This window comes from Meriones unguiculatus, chromosome 8, assembly GCF_030254825.1.
Source record: "Meriones unguiculatus strain TT.TT164.6M chromosome 8, Bangor_MerUng_6.1, whole genome shotgun sequence".
Classification (NCBI taxonomy): domain Eukaryota; kingdom Metazoa; phylum Chordata; class Mammalia; order Rodentia; family Muridae; genus Meriones; species Meriones unguiculatus.
The window spans coordinates 119,990,052-120,011,899 of NC_083356.1; the positions used below are offsets into that span (position 1 = coordinate 119,990,052).

Below are 21,848 nucleotides of genomic sequence, written 5' to 3' on the forward strand. Positions count from 1 at the left end.
TTCTGGAATAACAGCGCTCAGCTCATGATATACATTTTGAATACAGAACTGAAGTATATTTTCAGAGAGATATTTTTATAACAGTAAATAGGAACTTTTAAAATGGTTAAAAAAAATTAAGTGGAAGGTATTAGCAGCTTATTGCACAGAGGATTTGGTGGTTTTCACAACAGCATCAGGTTCTCTCTGAAGCTTGAAATACTGACTTCCTGCCATGCCTACAGTGACTCCTCACTGGGGTCCTCAGATCCAGCTTTGCCCATCTGTCTGGCCCATCGCTATTCTCTGTGTCCTAGGGACTTGCACTTGGCCGGCCGTTCTCCGATCTCTGACCACACAAAGTACCACCCCAAGCTAGTGTTCGCTTCCACGCGTCACTCTCTGACACGATTTATTTGCGACTGGAATATTCTTTACTCCGTTGTCAGGCAGTGCCACATGTGTACACTTCAATGGCATTGTTCGGAATCTGTTAATCTGCCTCTAACTGTAAACTCTCCAGTTGGTCCTAGGGGTGTGTGCTGGTCTTCTGAATTCCTCAAGTCTTACTTCCAAGTGAGTTCCACTCACTTTTTACGTTATTGGTAGGATGTGCAAACTGTCCAATCAAAATCTGATGGAAGCGTAGACAAGGTGTTACCCTAACTTCTATTGTGTACCCTTTCCTTCCTCTTGTTAGGGGAACTGCGTTTATCTTTGCTTGTGCATGCTGGTATGTAGCTTCTCTTCCAATAAGCCCACACACCAAGCAGTGAATACTCAGAGAGACCCGACCAATCCCTGCTCACCGGTGGGCTGAGAGGCCGCGCCTCTTCTCAGGGGCTTACCTCATACATGACCGTGCACTCCACAGTCTGATCGTCCACTATTCCTACGATCCACTTCTCCATTACAAACGGTGGCTGAAACGCAGAAGGAAGGGTGGCACAGTGTCAGAGCTCCGCCTGTGCTGCCATGTTTCACTGAGGCCAGCTGTGCCACACCCCGTTTGCAAATAGGGACAGAATATCAGTTCACCATAAAATCTTGTTGGCTTATCGCATACCTGTATCTTGGGCTTTGTTGTTTGTGTGCATTTGTAAACAATATTCCTGAATGACTGAGTGAGCTATGGGCATGTCCTAGTGATGGAGACGGTAGCCCTGGTCTCCTATAGTAGTCTCTGTCTTTTTGAGATAGGGTCTGGCTGTGTAGTCCTGGCTTAGAACTGGTTGATGATCCTCCTGCCTCAGCCTCTCAAGTATTGGGATCATAGACATACCAGCATGTAGGTTCTCAATCCTCTCTGGGGTGATAAAACATGACACATCACTCAATCCTCTCTGTGGGTTGTTAACTCGTGCTGTTTGAAGCAGCAGCCCAAAGTTTCTCAGTATTAAGATAAAAGTCATGACATCACCAGAGGCAAACAGTGGCTAATGCAGAGACTTTGATAATCACTCAGCTTTCCAGTATGTCAGGCTAGCATGCCAAGAGATGTGTGCCAATCATGGCATGAGGGCACTGTGTTCCCACTGTGTTAAGACAAAGGCTCAAGGAAGCCCATACCTCAGATCTTATGCTAACTCTAGTAAAAAGAATTTACATTTTATTCTCATTCCCTTATCCTTCCAGGTTGGGGCTGCAAAACTATGACTGTGTATAAGTTGGGTATAGAATAGAAGAAAGATTTAATTGGGTTGGTTTTTATATAAATTAAGCTTGTACTGTCTCTGTTTTCATAAGATTCTGAAAATTCTGAATGGCCTTCCCAGTTCTGTTTTCCCTGAAAGTCCCATTAATGTTGGTGTGTGGTTTTGACTGGCGCATGATAGCAGAAAAATCTATTTTCACTTCTACAGTTGTATTGTATTATTCTTGCAGTGAGCAACTTCCTTCTGAAGGCAAGCAATGGCTGCGTGTTCTTAAGGACACAGAAGCAAGGGAACAATTGTGGCAACTGGAGAGGCCAGAGCAGGGACCTAGGGGAGAGCACCCATCCTTTCTAGTCCTCCAGACATCAAAACATGGCATGTTCCTATGACATAAGGAAACGTCAAACCAAATCATAGCCTTCCAGCTAAGTAATGCCATGAAGTGAGAGTCATGTATAAGGCTCCAACTATGAATACCAAACCAGTCTTTTGATGAATCTACTTGTAAGTTACGAGGGCTTGGGCATTCAGCCATCTTATGTCTATGCAGAGACCACACCAGTCAAATGCCATAGGTCTGCAGGCTCATCTTGTCTCCTCCTTGTGTCTGTCCCCTGGTTCTTTGCAAAGACCTCCATTTCCTTCACTAAAACTCGTCGCACACTTAGGTTAGTAACGCACCAGGGCTGGCGGTTACTGGTGGTCCGGACTACCCTCCTGCTGACACGCTGTGTCTGAGCGGTAGACCTTCTTCCACTGAAATTTCACTTATTTTTTTTTTTCCTAGTAGGGGTTGGGAAAAAATGGAATTTATTCCATTCTGAGGAGCAAGTTAAGCATTTCTGTTGGATTTTTCTTCAGGGTTCCCGGCGACTCTGGACTAGTCGCATGCTTTCCAGCCACTCTAGGAATTTCTGGTGTGAATTTACAGAAGCTACGGAGCAGCAACAGGTGCCCTCCACGTAGCCGTGTCTCAATCCTTCTAGAAACTGAATAGTGCAGGCCTGGGGGTGCAGCTCAGGTATAGAGACATTGCCCTTCGCTCATGAGGCCCTGCGTTGATCACCAGCCTCGAGGGGGAAAGAGGAAGTTCTCACCATCACAAGTTTTCTCAAAGTTTATGTCAATTGAAGTAAATATGTTCATTGATAACATTTTTTTACTTTAATAAATGATAGAGAAAGTAGGAAGAAGTGTAGGAATAAAGAGAAACTTAAAATGATACTTTTTTTGTTTGCAGTGCTTTTTAGTTCATCCAGCACAAGTGGAATTTTAACAAAAAATTATCCTCTCAATCTGCTAAATAAAATGTGCCTTTTAAGAGCCAGCTTGAGGCTGAGCTGATGTGAGCATCCCAGAGCACAAAAGCCCACTGCTGGGGTATTCTAATGTCTTTGTTTGATATCTGTGAATTCAAAAAAAGCTTTTAAGCTGTAAATAGAACCTTACCTTTGTCATCTTTAAAATCTCTGCATCAGGGAGGCTTGTGTTGAAAGTCACATCTTTTATGTAGGTTATTGCAATTTCATCCCCATCCATCTCCATATACATTTTCCACTTACAATCCTGGAATTAAAGCAAAATTATGGAATTGAGAGAGTGAAACAAATTTTTCCCTCATTTCAGTGTTTTATAACACACACAGTTTTCTAAATGAACCAGTGTGGGAGTGTTTTATTTTTCCCTTTTCAAAAGAGGACATGAAATTAGATCTCTTTGTGTGTCTAATAGCCCCCAGTTAGTACAGTCTTGAGAAATAATTTATCAGTTGAAGTGTTTTGTTATAGGAGTTGCAAACTCAAAATTTGAAAGGGGCCAGGCAGAAAATAAAAATGAGTAAACCTAGGCAGTTACATTATGGAACCTTAAGGTGTAATCTTTCACAATAGATCCATTTAATGCACAAATGAAACATTACAAGGATATTTCGTTACTGGTACAACACAGTCATATTTCTCCTTTTTCTTTTCTTTTACCATATAGCCTGCTTGATCTACCTACCTTCATTTTCCAGAACTGATAGTGGCATGTGCTAAAGACACAGTTCACTGTCCTCTTAACAGAGAGGACACTGCAGATGTGATAACATCTGGTAACTGACAGCTGAACAGTTATGGGAGGCATCGGAGTCCTGGGGAGCTGAGCAGCTGCCTTGAAAGCACAGCCACTACCCAGCTTCTAGTGACTGTTCCCATGTAGGAACATGAGTCCAGTTTTGCTAGGGCCTTCAATGTTTCATGAAAGATAGACATTTTGATTCTTGTATGAAACTACTCGATTTTTAATAACGGTATATAAATTTACAGCAGCAATACTACATACTTCTGCATATCATTGGTCACCAGGGTAATGTTAATTCAAACCACAGTTAGTTACTTTACACACCAGCAGAGTGCCTAAGGCTGATACCATCAAATGTTGGTTAGGATTTGAAGCTACTGGAACTCCCATGCTCAAAATATAAATGGTATAATTACTTCAGAAAACCTTTTGGCAATTTATTACAGAACTAAACATACACCCATAAGTAAGAAATTTTATTTGTAGTGGTAGTTATACAGAAGAAATGGAAAAAGGATTTGTCTGGGTATATTCTTGGAAGCTTTATCTTAATCGCCGAAAAAGTGATTAATATTAATAAAAAGGGGAATAGAATTACTGTACATTCATGGAATAGTCAATACAAAAGTTACTGATACGTTTAGAAATGTGTGCATGTGGAAAACATAGTGATTGAAATAAGTTTTATGCAGAAGAAAAAACACTAATGCGTGCATTTTTCTGACACTCAACACTCCCTTGGAAAAAATTTCAGAGGACTAATAGCTTCTTCAGATGGAAGGAATATGAGAGAACTTTCTGGAAGTGGTAGGGCTCCATTGACAGCGCTTGGGGTAACAAAAACGTATGTACTCGTTAAAACCAGTGAAGGTATACATAAAACCTATATATTTCTTACTGAATCCTAGTGTACTGAAATGTTTAGGAAGACATATTCTGACGTTTATGAATTTCTCTGAGCTGTAATATGAAATAAGTATCTCTTACTTAGATGGCCAGAGAGATAGGTGAATGATAAATGAAGTCAGCAGAGTAAACTGTTAATGGTGAGATCAACGTGTGGATGTGAGGTGTGAAGAAAAAAAAAACCTACTGTTGTATAAAGAACTTAGTAATAAAACATTACCTGTGTAGTCAATTCAGGTAAATTGATATTGTCTCTTACATTTTTTGAAGAACCAAGGGTTGAAGGGTCAACCGTATCACACCAAGCACACACATTTTGAGACCAGAAAGCACGTTCCTGGCAGTGGACTTGGACCATTTCCTGGAGCAGGTTCAGAAACAGTTCTGGACAAGAAGAGCAGTGAGGAGGCTACAGAAACTCTATCAGCTTCCGTGAGAAGCCAGGAATGGGGCTTGGGAGAGCCTCTGGAGGGCCTCCAGAGCCACGCAGGGCTGCTGCCTGTGGGAGGGCCTCATTGCCCAGCGACATTCACAGGGTGCCAGTGAGAGGAAGAAACGGTCCATGCAGTAAAACGAACCTGCGTTCTCGGTCACAGCCACAAATGAGAACTGGCACATCCTTTGTATTTCTTTGTTTTGTAGCTACTACTATGGGAGCATGAAGGCCCTGGGCTGACTGGGTAGGATAATGACTGTTGTCATGACTGCCCGTCTCTAAAATAGAACCTCCCCAGAGCAGTGCCTGAACAAAACACTTAAAAAAGATGGAACTGCTTTTATTGCTTTTTTGTTTCTTTTGCCTGTCAAGTTTGGGAATTGTGCAAGTCAAAGGCACTGTCAGCAGACATTGGCCCACACGCAGTGACTGGACTCCCTCTGCTTCACTCTTGTCTCAGCCCCAGTGTTCCCTTTTGACACGGTGCCCCTGTGACACCTTATGCTCTGGTTAACACAAGCCTCAGGGTATGCCTGGAAGAGATCATTTAGATACGTTGATTGAGATGGGAAAACCCACTTTAACTATGGGCACTGCCATTCTGGGCTGGGGTCATGGACCGAAGAAAAAGCAGAAAGAGTTGAAAGACAGCATTCACCCCTCTGCTTCCTGACTTCAGGGGCAATGGGTCCAGCTGTGTCCAGCTGTGTCCAGCTGCCTCAAGCTCCTCGCACCATTAATTTCTTACCATGATGGGCTGTATTCTTGAACCATGAGCCAAAGGAAACCCTCCCTTAGGGTTGTTTTTCCTTTGGGGGAGGGTCAGGTATTTTTGCTACAGCATCAAAACAGGAAACTAACACATGCTCCAGCCTCCATCTTGTCACGCCGGTGTTGACACTTGCTGTTCTTACCCTGTGCAGGGCATGCTGTTGGCTGCTTAAACCATGTTTTTTTTATTGGCTGCTCCCAATAATCCTGCCGACCAGGCCTATTTTCCCTTTAAACGAATGAGCAAAACAAGGCTCAGACAGATTCAGGAGCTTTCCTGATATCTGTTGACCAACGGTGGTAGAGATAGGATTCGAACTAGGAAAGGTGGCTGGGGAGACATCAGTGGGAATGGGGAAGGCAGCAAAGATGGGGTGGGCCTGGCTCACTGGTGGGTCTGCCGAATCCCACAGATCAAATAAGCTGTTGACAACAGGTGGTAGAGCTTAAGCCTAGAGATTTCACCCATAGAATCCAAGAGCCAGAGGCCGGCATCCTCTAGCTACTGCCCACTGTTCTCCAAAGCGCTATACCTTCTAGTCTGTAAACTGTACTTGTCATTTATTGGAAAGACCCTTAACTGATTCATAAAGGAGGACAGCTTCAGAGGCAACAGAATTCTAATCAGGGAGGCATGAAGAAAGGAGGACATTGGCTGTCCCAATAAAAGGTGGCTACTGCTTGTGACAAAGCTGGCTGAGAAAGAACAGGTGCAGTTTAACTGAGGTGCTGATCTTAACTTGCTTGTCCCCTGACATAACTCCTAGAGTTGACCGGAGGCTAAGATGTCATTGTCACTTAGTTAAGAAAAGTGACTCACAAACAGAGCAAGAGAAGTCTCCAAGTCCTGCGCATTTTCAAATTGCCCTAAAGTGTCCCTGACTATGTTCCACAACTTCCAGGCTGTCACTAGTGGTTGCTGAGCTCCACAGGACACAAACATAGATGCTGAGATGACAAGTAACCTGGTGTTCACCAATGGCTGCTGAGGTTTTCTTAAGGAAGAGCTAAGTGGTATCGGCCGGTGTGATACTACACATCTGTAATCCTCACACTCAGGAGGGCGAGGCTAGACTAAATATTAAAAAATAATAATAAAATAAAATAAACAGTCCCACATAATCCCAAGCCTCCTGCAGGGTCTTCTGTGTTTCTGTCACCTATCTGTATCTTGGTCCTGATAGGAAGCATGTTCTGATTTAAAAACCATTCAGTTCACCAGGATGACTGACTGGCTTAAGCGGATACAAACTCAAGTAATACAAACTTGAGGACGGATGCTGACTGCGAGGTACTGTGACACTCTGAACAACTCGCAGTCTTGACAGGCCTACAGCAGATAAATGCTGACAGCTATGGAGTCAGCCCTGTGGTGGGACTCTGCAAAAGACTCCTTTCCTAGAACCACCTCAGCCCTGCCTTCGTGAACTCTATCTGCTATGACCACCACGGGGACAAAGGGAGGAAAGTTATATATTAAGCTGTTGCTATGGAGACAGGGAGGAAGGGGTGGGGTATAAAGCTTCACCTCCTGGCACTGACTTCTGGTTTTTATCTTTTTTTTTTTCCTACCTAATCAAAGCCAACTGATGTAATCTTTGTTCTTCTTATTTGGTTCTGGTTTTGGAAAGGCCCTGGTTGGCATCACACTTTCTATGAGAACAAGCAGGCCTTAGACTTGTGGCAATTCTTGTCCCTGTATCCCGAGGGCTGGTATTATAGGTGTATACCACCATGTTTATCCCAACAAACAGATTGGTTTTGTTTTTTTTTTTTTTCCTTCAAGAAAAGGATTCATGTATCCCAGGCTGGCCTCAGACCTATTGTTGGCAGCATCACAATGGCTGGTTTTATTAAATAGAAGGAATACATTTTTATCTTCTTCCACAAATAAAGCTAATTTGGTCCTCCCCTGCTTCAACGTGTCTCAATACAGCCTTGCTAATAAGAGCCAGATGTCTGGAAGTCCAGTGGCTATTAAATGTGATTGACAGCCAGAGAGCCTTATTTTGGTCAAGGTAATTGATGCACAGAAAGATGAGGTAATTTGACTGAGATCACACAGGTAGCTAACAGTGAGTTGAGTTTAGATTTGAACCAGTGTAGTTTCTCACAGTGCTCTGAAAAGCAGGTTTCCTGTGTTCCTTTCCATCAGTGTAATAAATATAAAGTCAACTTATGAGGGGAAAAGGTTTATTTTGGCCATGGAATTGGAGGGTCTATATTAATGATCTATTGCCTTGGGGCCAATAGTAGGGCAGTCATCACAGTGAGAACTGTGGCAGAGCAAAACCTTCATGTCATGGCCAAGAAGTACGAGATTGGGACCCAAGGGTCTACTTTGAGAGTGTGCCTCCAGGGACTAGAAATTCTCCCACTGGTTTCAACTCTTTAAAAGTTCTACCACATCCCAAATAGGTTTACGCTGAGGATCAATCCCTCAAGACATGGCCTGGGTTCATTGTAGGTTTAAGCATAGCATTTCCTCTTGGAGCTCTTACAGAGAACTCTTCCTTGTTACAGGTTATGGAAAGACAAACAACAGTATCAGGAGGTCCCATTTTACAAAGATCAAGTGGGAAGCAAAACCTGCAAATAGTCCAGATTCTCCTGTTAAATCCATCTGTAAAGAGCCAAGATCGAGGATCAAACCCCATCTCCACGAGGTCCAACACAGCCATGTTTTCTTCTCTTACGGCAGCAGGTCATTGTGAACTACAAACAGCACCGCTGGAACCACCTAGCTCCAGCCCAGCTGGTGCTGTACCATCCAAGCCAGAGACAACAGCTTATGTCTTGTGGCAGATGCAAAATCAAGGCAGGTCCTGATTACCCTGGATTTTCATTTCAAACCTAGATTCCCACCCAGGAAGGCAGGCACATGGCTGCAAGAATTATCCTGATGTACTCTTCCAGAGAGCATCACCTCCTGACCCTTGGGGCGGGGGGGGGGGGGAGAGACCCTGAGCTTAGCAGAAGGGCTGAGCACAGGAACTGCTGTTACTGGGGTTTGGGGCAGCAAAAACATCACACTTGAAATTACCTGTTAACTAGCAGATGCTCTGCTCTGTAGTCTGCAGGAGACACATGACATTTTTGCTGGGGGAGAGGACAAGTTTTGAATTTGCACTGTGGAAAGTAGGGGAATTCTAGCTGCCCAGGACATGAACACTTCTCTGATCAACTGCAGAGAAACTGGGGCAATTCTAGGAGCAAGTGTGTGCCCAATGGAGGACGAGAAGGCATCCCAGCTGCCTCGGGACTGCCAGTTGCGTGGAAGCATTTTATGAATTACGAATGTGAACCAAGTCAAACAGGAATTCTTTCCCTGTGGGGATAAAATCCTAAACAACACACAGTTAATGCTAAATTAAGTATTTCTTTGTGAGATCTCACTATTACATGCTTTGTGAGCTGCTTAAAATTCCTTGGGCTTCCAAACTAGCTGAAATGATGCCACACATGGTGACACCTTTTCCCTAGAGAAAAAGAGGGAGGGAAGAAGGAATGGAAGAGAAGAAAATAAAGAGAAGAGTTGAGATAGTGGTAGATTTTCCAAATGGAGGGGGGGGAAACCCCAAATATTAAAATAGCATAAAATATATCAAACTTTAAAGTGTGGGGAATTCAGAGACAATATGCTTTTTTTGTTGTTGTTTGTTTGTTTTTGTTTCTAAATATACAGCTTTTCCCTACCAAATTAATTGGCACCACCAAAGATTAATCTTCAAAATGAAAATCTAAGTCCAGGACCATTCAGGAACCTTCAGAAGGGAAGGGGTGCTCAAATCAACTTTTCTAGATCACCTTTTCCTGAAGAATACAGACATCTAAAAACAACGTGCTTTCACACTGAGGACCAATCTGACGTAATAAAAACACAGGATTTTTCACTATACAGGTCACCGAGTTTGACTAGTGTCTATACCTGTGTAGCCAACCAAGCAGGCAAGATATTTGCTGTCCTCTGGAAGAACCCATTACCAGGCAAGTGCCCTTCACAGCAATCAGAGGCTGCCCTGTTCTCATTTATGTCACTCAGATTAAACGTCATGTGGACACTTGTATATGTCTGCCATCATGGTTTTGAGATCTGTATATGTTATCTAACCCTTATAGTCTTATTCTGTTCTAGAGAACACAGTTCCCATTTTATAGATGGAGAAACTGAGGCTTAGGTACTGGACAGATACAGCCAGCCTCCTGGAACTAAATACATCAAGTCTAATCTTAGACGCACTGGCTTCCAAAACCTCCACCTGCTCCTCTCTGCATAAATGGAGAAAAATAAAACCCACCCACCATGGAAGTACTTTAAAATATAAACTCGAGGGGTCAAAATGAACTTTCTGAGAAAGCAGAGCGAGGAGAGAGAGATGCAGTCACAGGCAGCTGACTGACGTCTGGGGAGCGTAAGAAGTGGTCCCAGATAAAAAAACACAAACCCCACAAAAATAATATTGGTCACAGCTGTATAAGAAGTAGGGAGATGCTGCTGCTGAAGGCGCCTTTACGTGTGTCGCCATTATCCAGCTCAGCTGCCGGAACCTGCTGTGTTAAAGGCAGGGAAGTGGTGTGGCCTGCGATGGCACCTGGGTTATTTATCATTAAGTATAAACCCTGCTACACTATATTTTATTATGCTGCCTTTAGAAGGAAGATAATACAAGTATGGTTAATTTGCTTCTCTTCTTTATCTCTCCAGTGTCATGACCCATCATGGCTTTGTCCCATGAAATTGGTTTTTCAACCCAAAAGAAATCCACAAGAAAGTCTCCCTAAAAATTCCATTAATAACCTCTTTCAGCGCGTATAGGTTGCAGGGTCTGGAACTAAGAATGTTTTAATCTCTTCAGCAAAACAATGTCTCATAATGATGTACAGGACTATTGCCGTGCTGATGAAGAGTCATACATAATTCAGCACCTTTCACTTTGGCACCACTGTGATATCCTCATTAGCCGCGGCTCACAGTGTCTGTCAGATGGTGTCCATATAATGCAGGCATTATATTGTCTTTGAGATGTGCAGCTGCTTCCATGACACTGCCAGTATATAAAAACATGACGCCAGTTTGTTTTATTTAGTGCTAAACCTTCCAGTTTGTAAAAACAAGGCTGACACAGAGCCTGACATGAGGCAGTGAAAATAATTAGCTCTCATTTTCTCAGCCTCCTATTTCCTTCTCCCTGCTGTGTTCTCTTTCCACTAAACCACCACATGTCAGTCGAAATGGGAGGCAATTAGTGGGCTCATTTCAGTCCCCACAACTGTGCTGAAAAGAAAGTATTTATGATGGCACAATGAACAGCTGAAAGATTAAATAACATTTGCCTTTTGAAAAGAAAATGACTTCTAGCTAAATGGGCAATTTTTGATTATTCTCAAACAAGCTTAGAGTAGTTGGTTTTTAAAATACAAGAAAGGAAAATGAGTCATTTTTAGGTGAAAGAATCAAATAAAACTTGACACAGTAATGCAAATAACTGATGTTTTATTGCAAAATATGTAAATGTGTTATACCCTTAACAATGGCTTGTGTCTAAGGTCAGGGCAGACTGGTGCCAAGTAGACACCAGTGGAGATAAGGTTGTTATATCGTCTTTTGGGGGCTTGTTATTGGCATTATGTATGAAGAAGGGGCTTAGGGGTGGTGGGAAAGCGAAGCAAATCGAGTGAGCCGCACTTCCATAGGACGCGCCGTGCTCCAGTATCTAAGGTGTTTCGGGTGTTAGGTAACGGTTGAGAAGGAGCTCTGAGAAGTTTGCATTTGGAATTGGAAGGTAGTTACATTGTAAGAAAGAATAATTAGTTTTCAAATAGTAATTGATTTACCATTCATTAGAAATATTCTGTGTCTGATTAGGTCCCATAAATAAATATAGACGGTGGCCTGGCTAACCCGGGCACTCGTCAAAATCTTTCAATACTGAGACATTTGTTGCCTTTAAGCTTTTCCTCAGGTCTCTGAGAATATAAACGTAGCTCCCTGTAAAGTTGTTCTCCTCCACTATGACTCTAGGGGGTGGTGACAAGCAGTAGCTTTCTGAAAAAGCCCTGCCTTGAGGAATAGGCCCTGTCCACCATTTGAGCCATTTTCAACCCGAATTCCAATGTCCAGGACTGCCAGAACTGTCTTGTGTCCTTGGCATTCCAGTGCTTTAATTTGACTGTAACTAACCTGCCTGTTTTGGAGTTCATTACTCTTGAGACCTCTGAGCAGCCTTCTCAATACCCAGAGGCTTCCAAAAGCAAAGACTTCTGTCCAGACCCACAAGTGCACCTGCCGCCCAGGAATCACCGGCCCTGGTGACTCCAGAGGGTTTCAAAAGATAGGCACAAATTTATATTTTGTTTTCCCGTCTCCATGACTCCGTTTTTACTTTTCACAAATTTAAATCCTGCCTTTTGATTCACACATCATGGTCAATGTGCGACAATGTCAGCCAGGGTTGACTCAGGAGTCAGGAGAACATGGCTTCCTGGAAAGACTAGAGCTATCGCTGAAATAACAGTAGCGTGAAAACCAGCATGAACACATGTGTCGTTTATTTGAGCCTGTGTATGCTCACATGGGCTGCATCGCCATCCACCATTTCTACAGGGATTTATAATCCCGATGGAGACTAAGAATGATCCAATAGTGCCAGAGGCCTCTCTCTCAAGCCGACTCTCACATCTAAGTTCAATAATGTCAGGTCGATAACTAAAAATCGGTCGCAGCAGAAATATTTACACTACCAAAATCTGGGAATGTTGCATAACACGGCTGTTTCCTGTGGTTGTTAGACAGTCCCTGGCACCCGGGCACGGACAAGCGGCTGTCAATCCATCAGCAAGCGTGTGCTGAGCACTTCACCCAGTTCAGCTCTGGCGCCATAGGAGGCTGTCCAACCCACTGGACAGAGCACACTGCCACACTCTGTCATTAGAGATCAGTGGTGAGTTATACAACTGCTCTGTGTTTTTTTTTTTCTCTTTTTAAAAGACAACTTTCCGGAGGCATGATTGACATGTACATGCTGGACATGCTGAAAGCGAATTGCTGGATCACACTGAAAGCCGTCACGTTTGTGGCATCCTAGCCACCACCTCTGAAGTTCCCTCCCACTTCCTGCTTGTCAATTTTGTGACGCGTGGACACTTAGATTTCCCTTCCCCGTGAAATTGTAAGTTCCCTCATCCAGCAGTGTTTGTGCTCTGCCGTGGCTTTCCAGCACTTACTCCCTTTGCAAATCAAGCCCTGGAGGGTTTGGCTAATCCCTCCCTCTTTATTCCTCCCTAAATCCTGTATGTCTTCTAGAACTCCACCGCGGCTTCAGTACTTAGGTGCGAGCACAAAGACAAGCCAGTGTGCACATCCCCTCCCCCCATAGCTGATCACGGAGCATGAACTTCCCTATACTGAATTTATAATAAATCCAATATCCGTCAGAGGAGAGAAAAGCTCTGCTTTCAGCTGTTCCGAAACTGACAGAAGGCCCTGCCTTTATGCCTGGTTGCAGAATCCTTGTCTTGGGGCCCTGTGATTTTAGCCATTTCATGTATCCATTTACAAAAATTACACAATAGTAAAAAAAAAAAAGAAATTCCTTATTTGATAGTTCCTGATATTTATAGTACTCTGAGGAGGGGCCTGGTGATTCCATTCTGTTTATTAAATGTAATGTTTTATAAGTAATTTAATAAAGGTCTCAGGACAACAAAGTGAGAGGCAGAGAGAGATCTAGATGGTTTTGACCAATAGCTAACAGCCGAACAGTAAGAGATTGACCTCCTTCTGAGGTGGCAGGGAAGCAGCCAGGTGCTCCCAGGAAAAGGCATGGGGATGAAGAGGAATAAAAGCATCCAGGGAGAGTCTTCCAGAGACAACCAGCCTCCTGAGGGACACTGCCAACCTGCTTCAAAGTCCTCCTCATTTTCTCCTTCTGCCTCCTGAGAAAAATCCCTTAAAAGTAAATCCAAAACAATGCCCTTTTGGAAAGGGTTCCTTGGCCAGGACCCAGTTCCCTGTTTAAGAGTTCGCTGTTGGGAAATGACAGGAGAGTGAGGTGATGCTTCCGCAGGAACACAGCCTCTGTCAGGTTGCTTCTGTCTTACTGGAGACAGGACAGATGAGGACTCTGGATAAAGTCCTGCACGTTGGCACTCACAAGCAATGGATGGCATCACAGTAGTTCCTGCCTCCCTCTGCTTTTGAATTTTTATGACACAAAGTCTCAGAAGAGCTTGGTGAGAAAAGTACTGGGTGGTTTCACAGTTATTCCCTTGGCAAATTGAGAGTCAATATTCCTGACTGGTGAGCTGATAAGAGAAATAATAATAAACTCTATGTAGCTGAATATTTCAATAGAAAGCCTGGTTACTGCCCTGGGGAGTGCAGGAAGCTGCCTGAGCTTCTAGAAGCTGCTTTCTTTTGTACCAAGCCAAAGGCTTTACAGCACAAAACACAAAGCAGTTTTCACATAAAACAAGAATTGCCAGAGTGCTGCATTAACTGATCAAAACCCAACTGATCACCAATGCATGTGCTCGGAGGGGATGATGGTACTTTCCAGAAGGAGGCGATGCCTGGAGCTGCCCCTTAGCAAGGGGGGGGGGTCTGGACAAGGCACTTTATCTCTCTCCTTGGTTTCCTCCTGGGTAGTCTAATACAGAGCTGCTGTTCGCTATCATATTGAGTTGAAAAAGAAGCCATTAAAATGTTTGCAAAGTGTCTGCTAGAAGTATGATGAGGTAATGGTTCCCAGAGGCATTAGAGGCATCCCTTGCCTCTCACATGGGAGACTGTCAAGCTTAAGAAGACCCAATTTCTCCCAACTTGACTGTCATAACTTTCATGTGTGTGTGTGTGTGTGTATGTGTGTGCGCGTGTGCTATTTAAATAACTAATTAACTTTGCTCTTTAGAAATGGTCAAATAGAGTCAGGTCCATTCTCATTTATTAAATTGTCCATATTGCCATTGGCATAAACATGCTTTTTGCCCCCTCCTTGCTAGGTTGTTTCTGGACAGAAATAAAAAAAGGACATTTTGCTTGTGGGAAAAGGCCTGTGGTGCGCGTAGTGCTGGAGCCTGGTAGATCCTGGGTCTCCAGAAGGATGTAGCAGTAAAGACAGAGAGCATGGACTAGGTGTCACGCAGCCATCTTGGCTCTTGGAGAAGAGACACGTGTATAGACATGGATGGTTCATGCCATAAACCATCTGGTTGGAAAATGAAGCTAAGAAAAGCAATCTAGTCTGAATTCATAGGACAAAGGTTGACCTCTTACAATGAAGGGGTCTCCCCCCTAACCCCGCAGCTATTTGTATATAAAATTGTATTTTCAGTTCTGTTCTTGGTAGGTTTCAAACTATTGAGATAGCATTGCATTTGAAACGACCTCCACAGATTGATGTTTTGAGTACTTTTTCCTTAGTTTCCTTAATTTTTAAATTTTGAAAGCTGTGGAATGTTCAGAAGGTGGGGTCTGACTGGTAGAAGGAGGTAACTAGGGGTGGGCCTTTGAAGGCTACATCTGGCCTCTCGTTCCTATCATGCTCCTGCTTCCTGGTCTACTGTGAGGTGAGCAGCCCCTACTATGGGATCCCTGTTAGGAACTGAATTGCTGCACATGTTGTCGTAATGGGCTGAAGTCCTCCAGAACCGAGGTCCAAACTGCACTGGTCTTCCCCTGAGTTATTTCTGTCCAGCATTTTGTTACAGCGATGCCAAGGGGGCCAACACCACTCACTTCTAGGGTACAGCTGCCAAACAGTCTCAAAGGCAAAGAGAAAAAGTTGTCACTAGTTTCGTGAGAGGCTCCTGTTGGGACATCCTTCTCATTTTACTTGTGAAAGAAAAGGTGACATTGAGCAAAACATTTGGGAAGGATTTAAGTACTTCAGTGTATGTTGTGAGGTTTTTTGTTTTTGTTTTTTTTTTTTGTTTTTTGTTTTTTCTAGTCATAGAGGGGTTTGCAAAGGTAGTTTTTTTTGAGAATTCAGTTAACTAGGATTTTGAGGTAGTCTGTTCTTTTTTTAAAAAATAGGTTCTATGTTTAAGGGTCAAGGTAATAAGACTCATATGAACTGTAATTTCCATTCAAAGCATGCTTATGAAGAAGTATTTTGTTATGCAGGATGTAAAGTGAGTTAACTGGGTACTTTAGAACTGGATAGTAATCTATTCTATGACCATGTTTCATGTGGGTTTTAGAGATGGCTTAAATGAGTTAGCACATGTTCAATAAAAGCAAAACACAAGCCATAATGCTTGGCCCTGGCTTTGTCTCAAGACTAGTCACATACTTTGTCTTGTTATCTGTTTCTTAATCAATGATGACAATATAGTGTCTCATGCATCTGACATAAATTCCAGGGGACTGATAAGATGGCATTCACAAAATGCTTCAGATTGTCAGAAAGTCTTTAAAGACGGGTTTTATTCATTATTTTCAGGTAATTATTTTGCAGTGGCTTATCAACCTCTTCCAGCTCTAGTTCAAAGCTTATCCCTTCCAGAAAGCATTTCCTGGTTAACTCCACACAGGTTACTTCCTTATGCTTTTAGCACCTTGGCATAGCACCCACAACAGCAGAGCTTCCTTTTGACCTGTTACTTTAAAATCTATTCAGCTGCTCGGTTAGAAACCTTTGCCCCATTCCTGCCTCTCTCTCAGCCCTTCTCCAGGGCTTTCAATTCCATCTCAGTGTGTCCTGGGACCCACAGCAGTCACACCCTCTCCTTGTCACTTTTAACTTCTCTCTCTACTTGATGCACAGTTCTTCCCCACACTGGCCTGGCTCTTCCCCGATTCACCCTCCTCTGCTTCTGCAATGGTTCAAAAACATAAACCAGACCCTACCTATGCTGTTTGAAACCCTCCAGACCCTTGGCTTGGCACAGCAGATGGTTCTTTTGTGTACACTGCCCCCGTCTCTGGCCTTAGCTCTCAGCACAGCACATCCCTGCTCTTTGTTAAGCCTTCCCGAGGGGAAAATGCTTGACTCAGGTCCATGGAAATGAGCCCAAGAGGAGATTCCTGTGTTTGCCTGGCTTCACGTAGACTGATGCAGTGCTTCCTGCATCCCGTTCCTACTAAGCACATCCCAACAGTTCTAAACTGTGAATCTTAACATCACGTTACCAGGGAGACTTTAAGATCATCCCTCACTCTTGTCTACAAGTCTACAGCGTGTGTGCACAGACTGATGTACACGGCATTGGAAAGTGTCATCATTCTGAGCCACAGCCACTCACTGATCTTCCTCTCGAGATGCTACGTGTTCTTGTAAGCGGAGACTGTACTTTCTGACTTTGTGTTGTGAGCATCTAACATGAATCCAGGCACATAGTAGGACCTGAGTAGATGTAAGCCAAATGAATGCATGAGATACTCATTCCGGATGGTAACCCAGGGACTAGCAAAAGTTGTTGGAAACTTGTACGTAACCCACAACTTAAGAGGTCCATATTATTATGGTTAAAAAAAAAAGTCACTGTATTTATTCTCAAATATCTTCTGGTGCTTACTAAAAATATTTTTCTGATTTCCACATTAACAAGTACATATTTTTACTAATTGAAAGCATTTTCTTGTTTGAAACTTCTCTGACAAGTCTCCTGTGGAAATTCTCTCTTCTCTCTCTCTCTCTCTCTCTCCTTTCCCCTCCCTCCCCCTCCCTTCCTCTAAACAACAACAACAAAAAAAGTTAACAGTAAAGAAAGCTTGTGAGTCATCATGGCTGGGAACACTAAAGGCAGATTGGAACGTATGCCTTGTTTGCTACTGGATGGACTTGAGTGTGCAGCAGGATTAGAAGGACTTTCCTTGTTGCCAGAGAGGGAGGACCTTAATCGTCTACTCTCTTTCTTTCTTTCTTAGCACAAATGAGTGGACAGTGATGAATCTGCAAAAGAGCAGCTTTCCTTTAATCACATTTCTGGTGATCAAGCAGAGGACATAAAGCACTCCATTGCCCAAGCATCAGTGGGCCAATCTGCCTGCAGTAGGGTGGACGAATACTTCCCCACAGGTGTCCGCAAAGAGCAGCTTCTGAAGTCCCTTGTGAAACTCAACCCTCACAACATTCCCTGTCATTGCCAGTTCCCAAGAGCTAGGTCCAGGGACTGGCTTGGAAAAAGCAAGGTTTTAGTAAGCAATGGCCTGGAGACTGGCCAGGTTGGTTCAACCCCTCCCCAGCCACAAGCTTGGCTCCTCAAGGCAAAAGTACAAGTAATGTAGTAGTTAAAAGCTGGGGCTGGAGCTAGAGAAAAGGCTTAGCGGTTATCAGCATTTGTTGTTTTTCCAGAGGACCTGAGTTCGATTCACATCAGATGGTTCACAACCTTCTGTAACTTCAGCTCCGGGGATCTTATACTTTCTTCTAGACTCTAAGGCACCTGCGTTCACATGGACACACACACATGGACACACACACATGGACACACACACACAAACTGAAAACAAACAAAACCCTAAACCAAACAAATTCTTAATTCAACTACTTTCTGGCTACACAACCCTTGAAGGGCAGGGTATTTAACCCCTAGGAGCCTCTGTGTCCACATTTGCAAGTTGAGGAGGAGCCACATTTACATACCAGCACCGTGATGACTCATTTTCTTGTCAACTTGACTAGATTTAGACTCACCCGAACAGACACCAGTCTGGTTCTCTGGGTATGTGTAGAAAGGCATTTCCAGAAAGATTTAACTGTGGAGGGGAAACCCGCCCTGACGGTAGGGCTCCCGGACTGCTTCCCGAGCGTGGCTGCCACTCGGCTAGCTGTGTCACGCCACAGTGTCTTCCCACCGTGGTGGACCGTATCCCTTCTTAAACCACCAGCCCTTAAGTTGCTTCTGTTGGGATCTCCTCACAGCAATGAGAAAAGGTAATTCATACGAATACTCATGCTCTCTGCCCCATCTGGAGCTGATAACCCAGACCTCCACTTTGTCCCCTTTTCCATTCTCAGTCTGGCTTTGTTTCCTCCAGAGCCAGGGGCCAGAGAACACAGTAGGCCATGGCCAAAACTCAAGCTGCCTTTGTTTTGCTCTTTGCGACCTTAAGGGTTTGGGCTGTCTCCCCCAGCTTTGTTTTTCTGACGGAGATTATATATTCTTAGATTGGATTCCAGAGGCAGCTGGCAGCTAGGTTCTGTTTCGTGAGGTGTTCAGTCTACACTTTTATTCACAGTCATGTTACCACGTGCTTGGGGCTGCTGTATAAAACCACGGGGTTGCAGATTGAAAATACCCAGAGGATTTGAAACGTCTTACCTGTGGGCCAGTTCCTGGCTTCAAGTGAAAACCAAAAACGAGTTCAAGGTTCACTATTTTTTCCTCATTTTCTTCAGGTTCCCCCCCTGAATCCTAAAACAGAAAAGCAGATTTTGTTATTAGAGATGGTGTTTTCACTCAGCAGGTAATTTTCTTTTAAACGCCTGCCACAGGAAAGGGCCCACAGGCCCCTAGGACTAATCCCACACTTCCTGGTTAGCTCAGCTGCTGGTCCCTGGACCTGTAACCCCTGCCCACATTTCGGCATTCCTCTTAGCTCCTGGTGCTAACAAGTTTTCCATTCTAATCTGTTATTGAACTTTTATTATTAAGATGCAAATTGTAACTAAAGGCTGAAAGCAAGAGAAATGACCCAGCTTTGAGAACTTTGCTGAGAGATTTATCTGATGCTCTTCCTGTCAGCGTCGCTGGCACGATGTTCTGGATGTGCCTAGCCCTGTGCGCTTCATTCTGTGCGCTTCATTCTGCAAGCACATTTTGTGCTAGATGCATGGTGAGAGTTCAGGCCGAGAGCTTCAAATTACTCAGGTATTTCTCCACTCCTTTCAGACAGGAACTCTGCAGCTTCACCAGGGTGTGTGGACTGAGAGACCCAAGGGCTGAGAGATGGAGAGCCGTGGCTATGCGTGAATCAGCCCAGCTCCGGATACTAACTACAAGTGTCTGTTAGTTTTAGAAACAAGTGTGTCATGCATCCTGAGGCTAGATTCACAACAGTATGTGAAAGACAGTAGTCCCTCTTTATTCATTGTTTTGTTTCCTGTGGTTTCAGGTGCCTGCGGTCAACTTTGCTCCAAAAAAATGTTATATGAAAGTTGTAGAAATAAACACTTCACGAGTTTGAAAATAACTTCTTAATAAGTAAACACTTAATAAGTTACACTTATTTTATTACTTGTTATTATTAATCTCTCACTGCACCCAGTTTATCTACTAAACTCTATCACAGGCATGTTTGCACAAGAAAAAGCAGTGTATATAGGTTTTGGTGCTAATCTCAGTTGCAGGAATCTGTAAGAGGTGTTGGGATGTATTCCCACGGGGGAAGGAGGGGCTGCTGTTTAATGTTTTATTTAAATAATAACCGTCTACCCCTCCAGCCCTGGGCAAGTGGCAACCTAGAGTCTGGTGTGTGACTTCCTTTAGTAACTTAAGGGGTAGAGAAAGGCCTGTAGAACCAGGCACGAGGCCAGAAGCCTTCACCTACAATGTTAGTGAGGTGTACTGCTCTTATCTTGAATGTATTGTTAATATTTCAAAGTGTGGGGAACAAATGTGTGTAATTTATACACATCATAGTCTTCAAAGGGCCTTTTGTTGGACGGATGTAATTAAATTTCACTTCAAACAACAGTTCCAGACATTAGCAAATTTGGGTGTGGATGTGGCAGGTGCCTAGGCCAATAAAAGCAGCGAGCCTTCAGTAAGGGACCCTCACTTACCTTAATTAGTGGTGGGAAGTGAAACAGGTTCAGGTAATCATGAGTTAGCTTCTCAATAGCTGACTGTAAGGAGAAAGCCAAGTGACTATTAATGATTTGAAGATACCAAAGATGATTAAGTTATTATACATGTGAAGAAGGATTCTTCATGTAGTTCATAGAATATCTTGGGGACGTTAATGTTTACCATTGGTTGAGCATATTTCTGAGCATATGTGCTCAGAAATTAAACCATGGATAGGTAAGACCTGCCAGGCCTGCTTGGCCCATACCTCTCCAGGTCCCCTGATTTCTGGGGCTGGCAGGGAAGCAGTCTCCTGACTGACAGAATGGAGCCTGTCCTCCTACTCTACCAACTAATTCCAAATGCACAAATCTGTGCAAAGAGCATTTCTCCTCCCCAAATACTTATCCCATAATAAGGGACCCCAGGGGAATGACCTCAAGAACGCCCAAAGAATTCAAGAGAATGATAAAAACTATGTTCAGACAACTCAAGACAAAAGCCAGGAGATGAATGAAATAAGGAAGTCAATAGAAGATAGGAAAACAGAATTCAATTAGGAAATGCCAAACGGAAATGATGCTGGAAATGAATCGCCCAGTTAAGCCGGATAGGGATGTTAAACATCAGGGTAAGCAATGAATAGAGCTGTCCTTCCAACCTAGGCTGGGTAGGGCAGCGTTTAGCATATGGCTGTTCCGGGGGAGCACAGGAGTGTGGACCAGCAGGAAGGCTGCAGCCTCAGCATGCACAGTTAACTGCAAGAGGGTCACAGAGGACAGAGGGCAATTTAGATTAGCAGTTCTCAACCCATGGGCCGTGACCCCTTTGGGGGGCAGCAAACAATCCTCTCACAGGGGTCGCATATCAGATATTTACATTAAGATTCATAACAGCAGCAAGATTACAGTTATGAAGTAGTTATGAATTAATGGGCCACCACAACATGAGGAACTCTATTAAAGGGTCACAGCATTTGGAAGGTTGAGAACCAATGGTTTAGATGACGAGGCATGGAGTATTTGCCAGCCATTATTCAGCTTTTCTGTGGACTGATGGACTGATCTGGTGTAGAGAAGAGAACCAACCCAGGAAAACTAGATACATTTTTTTTTTTTTTAAAGCCAAAACAAAACTTCCAACAATGTAGCGAACACTTATGGGATGCTTAGCTTCCATATGGCACCCAGCTCCATATGGAAGCCTCTCAGGAGGCTCAGGGAAGAAGGCAGCCAACAGGCTTAGAGGGAGGGACCTGGGGTGGTAAAGGGACAGTGGAGATCCTGCACCAGCTTGCAGTTTTATCG

The 21,848-nt window shown here is 43.7% G+C and overlaps 1 protein-coding gene across 2 annotated transcripts in view; it reads right to left on the minus strand.

Moving 5' to 3' along the window:
- The window catches only part of Map3k20 (mitogen-activated protein kinase kinase kinase 20), a 146,286-nt gene that overhangs the window by 5,837 nt on the left and 118,601 nt on the right, over positions 1-21,848 (minus strand). For both annotated transcript variants that reach the window (XM_021646985.2, XM_021646986.2), the window contains exons 15-18: positions 20,538-20,600; positions 19,075-19,167; positions 3,084-3,200; positions 828-902 (exon numbers count right to left, since the gene is read on the minus strand). In XM_021646985.2, the coding sequence (XP_021502660.1) occupies positions 828-902; positions 3,084-3,200; positions 19,075-19,167; positions 20,538-20,600 (348 nt within the window). The remainder of the gene's footprint in view (positions 1-827; positions 903-3,083; positions 3,201-19,074; positions 19,168-20,537; positions 20,601-21,848) is intronic.